Genomic DNA, 9521 nt, shown 5'->3' on the forward strand with positions numbered 1-9521 from the left:
GTTACAAAGTCCAGAATGTTAGTTCCTGGAGAAGGTGTAAGTCCCTCCCATTGCTGCTTCACCAACTGTAATGGCCCCTTAACCTCACGGCCATATACAAGTTCAAATGGTGAAAACCCTAAACTGGGATGTGGTACAGCTCTGTAGGCAAAGAGCAACTGCTGCAACACTAGGTCCCAATCACTGGAGTGTTCATTTACAAATTTACATATCATGGCCCCCAAAATTCCATTAAACTTCTCCACCATGCCATTTGTTTGATGGTGGTAAGGAGTGGCAACCAAGTGATTTACCCCATGAGCTTCCCAGAGGGTTTTCCATAGTTCCTGCCAGGAAATTAGTCCCTGCATCTGTGAGGATGTCGGAGGACCAACCTACCCTGGCAAAAATGTCTGCTAGTGCCTGGCACACACTTTTAGCCCTGGTGTTGCTTAGAGCTACTGCTTCCGGCTATCAGGTGGCAAAATCCATGAAAGTCAGTATGTACTGCTTTCCTCTGGGTGTCTTTTTCGGAAAAGGACCCAGAATATCCACAGGTACTCTCTGAAATGGAACTTCAATGATGGGGAGTGGCTGGAGAGGGGCTTTGACCTGGTCTTGGGGTTTTCCCACTCTTTGGCATACTTCACAAGACCAGACATAGGTAGAAACATCCTTGCCCATTCCCTCCCAGTGAATGACTCCCCCAAACGGTCTTTGATCCTGTTCACCCCAGCATGGCCACTAGGATGATCGTGGGCTAAGCTCAAGAGCTTGGCCCAGTATTTAGTTGGAACTACCAACTGTCTCTGAGGATGCCAGTCTTCCTGGTGTCCACCAGAAAGAGTTTCCTTGTATAAAAGTCCTTTTTCTACAACAAACCTGGATCGATTAGAAGAGCTGAGAAGCGGTGGGTTGCTCCATGCCGCTGTCCAAGCTCTCTGGAGGCTTTCATCTGCTTCCTGTTTGGTCTGGAATTGTTCCCTTGATGCTGGAGACATCAGTTCCTCATTGGCTTGTGGACCTATGCTTGGTCCCTCTGGAAGCGATGTAGGGGATGGGGCTGTTTCCGTTGACTGTGAACCGCTCTCCGCTGGGACATTATGTTGGGGTTCAGGCTCCGGTTGAGCCTCTTGTGTAGGGTTATGGGCTGCTGCCAGTTCAGGTTCGGTGGGGCCCTCTGGTGTTGAGTTTGCAAATACTGGATTCAGTGCTGGCAATGGATCTGGTGCTGGTTGTTCCGCTGGTTCTGGGACTGGTTCTGTCTGGGTCTCTGGGACTGGATCCACTACTGCTGTTGCAGACATTGGCCTGGGGTCCAGGTCCATCTCCTCTGACCGGGTCCTGATAGAAGTTTCCGGAACAGAGCAAGGCGTCACGGCTTGTTTAGCCTGGCTGCGGGTGACCATTCCCACCCTCTTGGCCTGCTTCACATGATTGACCAAGTCTTCCCCCAAAAGCATGGGGATGGGATAATCATCATAGACTGCAAAAGTCCACGTTCCTGACCAGCCCTGGTACTGGACAGGCAACTTGGCTGTAGGCAAATTGAAAGAGTTGGACTTGAAGGGTTGAATCATCACTTGGATCTCTGGGTTGATTAAATTGGGGTCCACTAAGGAAGCATGGATAGCTGACACTTGTGCTCTGGTGTCCCTCCACGCGGTGACCTTCTTCCCGCCCACACTCACAGTTTCCCTCCGCTCCAAGGGTATCTGGGAGGTATCTGGGCCTGCGGATCTCTGGTGTGATTCCAGTGCAATGAATTGTAATCTGTTGGGGTTCTTGAGGCAGTTGGCCTTTACATGCCCCAGCTCGTTACATTTAAAACATCGTCCAGCTGATGGGTCACTGGGGCAAGGCAGGTTGCTGGAGAACGGGGTGGTGGGACAATAAGGTGTCTGGAGGGTTCTTTGGGAGGTAGGTGGGGCCTTGGGCGGCCCCCGGTAATAGGGTGTGGTCTGGGGTTGTCCGTTCTGGTCTCCGCTCTCAACTTTACAGGTGAGAGGATTTTTCCTCTGGCCAGGAGGAATTTTAAAGGGGTTTACCCTTCCCTTTATATTTATGACACCAGTCATAAATAGTCATTGCATTATGTTATTAATCGTATGCCCTACATGGCTTTGTATCAAGAGCACTTGTGTTTCAGAATAAATTTGAAGCAATGTGAATAATGCTTTCTGTTGTTTTATAGGTGAGTCGTCCTCACCCCAGTGATCATCCTCTCCTGATCTTATATATGGTTGGTGGAGTGACAGTCTCTGAGGTCAGAATGGTGAGAGACCTAATATCAGCACACAAACCTGGTATTCAGGTACGAAACCTTAAGTACTGTGATTTCTGTCTGAGCCAGGACAAATTAAGAGTAACAAAGAAAATGCTTTTTATAGTGCTGAATACTGCCCAGGTACAGAACACGTACCATAACAAATAAATAAGGTTAATAATGGTGTCAGGTCTCTGTTGTGGAACATCTGCAGGCAAGCAGCTTTCAGATGCAAGTTATTTAAAGTTTGTTGTGTGCAGTAGATTCAGTGAGACCCAGATCATTCCATAGGACCTCAGAATTTGCACACGCAGTTTTCTGTGAATGAGCATTTGCTTGGGAATCTGCATACACAAATTGAACTGCAAGCAGCGATTCCACCAAGCGGAGCAGTAATGACTCTTCCCAAAATGTTCAGTTCTCCTCAGCCAGAAAGAAAATGGCTCAGATTAGGGGCCTCAGAGGTGGAAAGGGATGGTGTTAGAGACTTACATGTCAATGTCACAGGGTGATGCTGGCCCTTTAAGAGGGAAAAGGCCTGTGCACCTGTGACTGCTCAGCTGCCTCCTAACTGGGCTTAAAAGAGGGCACCTGGGCCACATGGGAGAGAGACCTAGTGAGGCAGAGCTGCCTGAGAGAGGCAGATGAGAGCTGCCTGAGGAGGAAAGGAGAGTTCCTGGCAGCAGCGAGCTGTTACAGAGAGCCATGAGGTAGAGCAAAAGGTTGTTGGTGAGGACTGGCCAAAGCTGGGGAACCCCTAATGAATTAGAGGAGAGCTTGTGCAGAAGCCCCTAGGAAGAAGGGAAGGTAGGGGAAAGTAAGCCCAAAAGGAGTGTTGATCCTGGAGTGTGGATCCCTGGAGCAGGGGCAGGACTCACAGGCAGATTCTGGCTGAATGGAACACTGTGGGAAGTCTTCTTATAGTGAGCCTGGGAAGGTCCTAGCTGCTTTGTGTGGACCTCAGATCCCAGGACGTTTTCTGTAAGAGTTTATTCCAACTTCCTAGGTTAAAATGTCCCCCCTCCCACCTGCAGTTCAGTGTGCTGTGCTCAAGTTGACAAAAACCTGGCTGCCATCCTATCCCTCAGAGTAAAAAACCCCCGTCTCAAAGAGTTTACAGATGAATAAACAAGACAGACAAAGACTATAAGCAACCACACAGGCAACCTGTCAAATAGTACTTATGTTCCCTCCAGGTTTGTCTCTCCAAATCAACTTCCCCCCATCTCTTGTCCACATGCCCCTGGCACCAAGGTGCCATTCATTGACCCTGTCCACCCTCCAAAAGAACTTTGGACTCAGTCAGTTAAGGGGAAGGGAAGATTGTTGGCAAGCATCTGAAGGTCTGCTGCTCCTGGACACACTGACTGCCTCTGAGAGGCGGGGTAGCTCTGTGTGGTGGGGTTTCCGAGGAGAGGGGATAAAAAGTCCATCTGACTGGTCCCTGCCCCTTTCATTCTCTGGCAGGCTCCTGGCTGCATTCACTGTCATTCCAGTGGAGTGGGGAGGGCAGGGGTTACTTCTGGCAGGGTCTAAGATACAGATAATTGTTAATTTGGAGGAAGGTGTATGGGAGCAGCTGGATTTCTCCTGGGTGGAGCAGGCACAGAGGGTGATCCTTATAGCTGCAAAAGAGATGCAAAGAAACACTCCATAACCAGCTGCCTGTGTCATTAAACAAGTCTTGTTCCAACAGCTAAATGTAAACTCTCTTGTTTTAATTCCTGCAGAATACAGCTCTGACTAATGAAAAGTCTGTAGCAAAATGGAGCCAACCAAGGCAGAGCAGCCTGATTGATAGCATGTTTTCCACAGTTTAACAGCATCTTTGAGTTGAGAACTCAATATTTTTATAAGATTAAAAGCCCTTTCCAAGAGCACTTTTTCATCTGATAATATGTTTCTCTCCAATTAGCTTCTCACTTGTCTCCTTAACACAGTGAGTCAAATTCTTTGCTATCCAGAACGGGGACTGAATTGTGACGTACTGATGGACAAGTTAATCCAGACTCTAAATGTTTTAATATAGCTTGAAAGATAAGCACAGAGTTAATGAGGGAGATGGTGTAAAACTATGCAAGAATTCTTTTGCCTAACTTTCTAAAAGGGATTGAGGTTTGACAGTGGTGACATGGAATCTGGTGCTGCTTTGCTTTTGTTGACCCTGGTGGCAGGTCACCCTTTGAGGCAGATTCCCAAAGAATTTAGAGTTGATGCAGCTTTTACTGCCCCTTGCCTTTGTGTAAAATTGTTACATTAGGGGCTAATGGGCTTTAGAGGAGAGTCCTGAGGGGGGTAAAAGGAAGAAAAGAAATGGTTGTTTGAGTCTCACATATAAAAGTGTCTGAGTTAGTTGGATTTACCTGGATTTCAGCTGTGAATATGCACCACCTGTTTGGGATTATTCTCTTTTCAAAGAGCCAGGCATTCATCTACCACAAGCCAGTGTTTAACAGAGCTGTTTTTGTGATGTTCAGGCGATCAGTTTCAGACATCAGGGCAAGATGAAAACATTGGCCTCCCTGTTCCATTCCACTTAAACAAAACACTGACATTTGCACTAATTATTGGCACTTCTTTTCAATCGGAGTTGCGCTGTGGATGTGAAAGTAAAGAATTTTATAAAACAACAACAGACAACCTGTCAGCAGATCGGTTTCCCCACCAATTGCTCCAACAGTTGTTTGGAGTTTAGGCAAATGAGAATTGAGTCTGGAGATTGGAAACATATATTTTTATCCACATACGCAAATATATATTTTAGTGTAGATATGGGGACATTTGGATCATCTCTTCTCATTGTGAGACACAAAAGAGAACAGTGTGTTTCAGGCATTATTTGTTTTCAGATGAAGCTGAATAGCTCTGCCTACTGCTTCCTCGCAGATACCACCCCATAGGTGTAATGAATTGGTACCTCTGAGGCATCTAAATTGGGAAGAGGCAGGAACAACTGAACTAACGAGAGGAGAATGACTTTAAAAAAAATAAGAAACTAAAGAGGAGGAAAGAGGAAAAAGTGGATGTTTTAATCCCTTCCCTGTGTCACATCACTAACTACCCACAAATGTTTGAACACGTACCAGTACTGGTACATGTTCGCATACACACACACTCCAGAGATCTGATCTACAGCAGAACATGGTGACATATGACAATCCCTGGGTCCTGCACCTTGTTTACTGTATGCCAATGAAACAATGACACAGATGAGAACAGAAATATAAAGACATGCCCAGTTTATAGAAACTCAGTTCCAGTGATTTACTTCTGCTGGCCCAGATTATTTCTGTGAGGTCTCACACATGCCTTACATGAAATGCTGTAAAACAGCATGGTTATTTATGAAGTACAGTTATCACCCCTGGCAACCATGATTATCATTTGGGTGTGACTGGTTTGTGTTCTTTAGCCGCTCTGAAATATTGGGTAAAATCCTGGCCCCACTGAACTCAAAGGAAGTTTTGCGCAGGGGATTTCACCCAGTGTTGTACTGCATTTTCATTAGTATTGCTGCTTGCATCATATTGTCTGAGCAATGTAGTCTGAAATGTCACAGCATGTGCATTCAGCCTCCTTGCAAGCCAGATATCTGGTGATGTCCAAGATTACCAGCTACCATCTCATGGGATGTTTGCATTGTGGGATGATTAATTTCCCAAATTAATTAGTTTCTGTTTCACAATTCTCTTCATTTTTTACACAAACCTTCTCCTCTCCTTCTCTTAGTTTACCGTGGTGCTACTCATTACATTGTAGTGGATCATGGAGTGACCCTCTGGCCACTTTATGGTGGCTGTCATGACAAAATGTAGCCCTCAATTAAAGTGCCACAGACAAGGACACAAATGTTAAGATGAGTAAGGATCTGCAAAGGAAATTTATCCTCCTAAAGAGACTTTCTTGGACATTTATTTTATGGGCAATTGTACAAAAGACTGGATCATCTGCTTTCCATAGAAACAGAGGGCCATATGCTGTCCTCCATCCACATCTGAAACCACTATTGATATCCATGTGCATGGAGGGAGACAGCAAGACTGTGTCTTAATGTCAGAATAAGTTACAATCATCGCTCTCATTTGTTTGTGTGGACTCATTTTATCAATTGCACATCTATCCTTCTAGTTTAGTGATATTATTATGAAGATGAAATTGCTTTTATCTGTGCGTGGTGGTGGTGGTTTGGCCTGTATATTCATAGACAAAAAACATTAGTAATATGTCACCTCATATTTCTTAGATTTAAGATGAGTACACAGGAAGAGGAGTGCACAGACTGTACCGTACTCTGATTCCTCCACAACATAACTAGGAAAGTGGCAGCCTTTGGCACCAGTGAATTACAGAGACGGCCTTAAGCAATGGGAAATAGAAGAGATAATCAGTGTCATTTTGCTGCAGTTTGTGTGGGAGAGCACAGGCGGTTGTTAGCACAAAAGAAAGTGTAGTAATTTAAGTCCAGATTCTTTTCGTTATTTAAAGCGAGGATGAAAGAAAGGGAAAGAATGTGAAGCAGGCATACGTGTAGTACTGCTGAGATCTGGGGCATTTGGTATTTAATATCTTTCTTTCTAAAATCACCTGCAATGTTTGAATATTCAGATAACGACACATTCATGCGTGTTGCTTTTTACCTCAGATGAAGTGTGTGCACAATTTGATCAATTACTAAAAGAAAATAGGTACATGCACACTCCATGTTGCTGGCATTTAAATTACAGTTGCCATAATTTATGCCTCCTCATTTTGGATTTTTCTAAATTAGATATCCTTAACCTTACATTGAGAAAGCGAGTTCATTCTTAAGTCTGGTACAACCCTCCCCTCCAGTTTGTCCTGTTCTTAATCTGTGGGCTTGATCTTACAAACACTGCTGAGAGTAGTGCTTGTTATACTCAGTAGTCCCATTGGCTCTAATGGTAGAAAAGCCCGACACTCCATTAGATCTGCAGGATTGAGAATTTAGTAGCTAATAAAATCTAGTTAGGGACCTAGGGGAGAAAAAACATACATAAATATACGTTGTGTACAAAAATCCGTTTGTGATGGTCTGCTGCTTAAAGGATGAAAACAACAATTCTGCTCTGTGAAAAATATTAGTTTTTGAAGTGTTCCAATGCTGGATGTTGGCACTGATATGTGTAAAGAATTAAATATTCATCGATCCAGAGAGAGAGAGAGGCTGACTCTAAAGCCTGGTGGTTCGGGCGTTTGTCAGGTTGAAGTCCCTGCTCTGAATCAGGCAGAAAACAGGCTTCAATCTGGGTTTTCCACACCTCTGTCTCTGACTAGAAATTCCCTCCTTGACCTGAGAAACCTTCCCAATGAATATTGTGTCAGAACCAAGATATTTCTGCAGGACACTTTTGGTTTTGACAAAACAGTATTTTTCAATGGAAAAAAGATTTTATTAAAACTGTTTTGACCAGCTATAGTAATGGGTGATGCTGCCTTTCACTAGGGTCATATTTTCTCCTTATGAAAAGAGTAACAACGATAATCCAAACTGTGTCTGTGCTTGAACCACGATCCTGCTGGCTGGAACACCATGCTCCTTGTCTCAAGTGGCAAGTTTTTGACAGTTGACTGTATTTCATTGACTAGCCACAGCAGGCAGACAATGCTTTCTGTAATTTTCACCTCAGCGTAAACAAAGAAGAAATAGCTGCAATTTTGAGTCACTTGTTGACAAAATTCAGTGCTGGTGCAAGGGAAACTGCTGGTTGATCAACACAAGTGAACGCAATGTGAAACATAACAAATCACTGTGCTGCCCTAGTAGTGTGTGGGATGAATGAGCCAAACTACAAATGCATTAGGAGTGGGATAGTAATCACCATTGTGCTGCCACTGGTGGGTTCAACTATAATTATTAGCTGAGCAGGTGGTAGCATTGAACAAGCTGTAGGGCCACCTCACAGAGAGCGTAAGACGCCAGTGATTCCTCTGCCGTTCTGTAAATGAACGGTACGTGTTTAGAGACCTTGTTCTGATTGCAGACAAGATTAGTCTCCTGAATTGTATTTCTCTTATTTCTGTCTTCAGGTAATTGTGCTCTCCTCAACACTCCTGACACCACTTAACATTCCTGAGTTGTTGTTTGCAACAGACCATCTACAGCCAGACATAGGCCTCTGAAGAGTGCAGATCTGCAGAGAAGATAAGTGATTTGCCTTCACTGGAAATACCACCCTCTTGCCTGTCATCCTTTCTGATATTCTTCCAAAAATGAATTTGTCTAAAAACTAATTGTGGCTGTAACTGAAAACTGAGTCGAGTGATTTGATAGCTGGCTGCAAGGGGACTTGAATGGATTGTGGGGGAACACTTAAAAATCGTTCATTTGTTCAGTGACATCAAGCTGACACTCAGCTCCTCCCTGCTGAACGATTCTGCTAGCATGGGCCCTCCCCACCGCATTGCCCAGAGAACGATGGCTGCCTGTAGTAGTTCCCCGGAAAGGGGGTAATTCTGGAACAGCTGCAAAGGGCCAGATTCTGCCACCTTACCTTCATGGAGTAGTACTTTACTACTATTCCCAAAGTGGGAATCCTTGTAGTGTAAAGTGGGAGTAAAGGTAGCAGAACCTAGGCCTGGTCTGTTTTGTCCCCCTGCAAAACACATGTGCCTTAGTTAGTGTTTAACTCTGTGACCCTAACCCCTGGGAGAGGCCATGAAGCACAGCACTGAACTGATCTGTCAGTAGTAGAATAGCTACAAGCCCACCGATGGCTTTACTGCTGATAGGGTAGAGGCGGAGGGAAGCATGGATGGAGAATCCCACCATAATCAAGATGGTGAGCCATTTACTGGCTTTCTCACAGGTCCCTGGTTTCCTCTCTTGTTTGCCTCAGTCATAGTCCCATGAGAAAAGTCACTTTCTTTGATGACATTCTCCTCTGCATGATTTTGCACAGGAGAACATGTGGGCTGAGATGATTGGATGTTTCACTTTATAAATCCGAGAGGAATGATTCTCTCAGGCACATCAAATAAATAACATATTCCCATTTGCAAAAACATTAGGGGTTTCAAAAGTAGAACACTCGTTTAAAGTTGTATTTCTGAATAACAAGGGTAGGAAGAGCTTTTGATTTTAATTTATGATTAGGCAACAGCCTTTAACAAGGCAAGCTGTCTGAGTTATGTAACTTCTATTTTTTTAATTTTGCTTTAATCTTTGGAGGAGAAAAACATAAGTTCTTGAGGATTCCAACTGTGTTCAGCATTGAGGTTAATAAAAATGCAGCATAAAATAGTGGTGCCCCAAAGA

At 44.4% G+C, this 9521-nt stretch overlaps 1 protein-coding gene across 1 annotated transcript in view; it reads left to right on the forward strand.

Moving 5' to 3' along the window:
• The window catches only part of SCFD2 (sec1 family domain containing 2), a 312552-nt gene extending 304055 nt beyond the window's left edge, over positions 1-8497 (forward strand). The window contains exons 8-9 of the mRNA XM_084626275.1: positions 2174-2293; positions 8294-8497. Of these exons, the coding sequence (XP_084482401.1) occupies positions 2174-2293; positions 8294-8386 (213 nt within the window). The 3' untranslated portion in view covers positions 8387-8497. The remainder of the gene's footprint in view (positions 1-2173; positions 2294-8293) is intronic.
• Positions 8498-9521: the final 1024 nt, after the last annotated feature.

The sequence above is a fragment of the Lepidochelys olivacea genome (genome assembly GCF_965140295.1).
Source record: "Lepidochelys olivacea isolate rLepOli2 genome assembly, chromosome: 4".
NCBI classification, from domain to species: domain Eukaryota; kingdom Metazoa; phylum Chordata; order Testudines; family Cheloniidae; genus Lepidochelys; species Lepidochelys olivacea.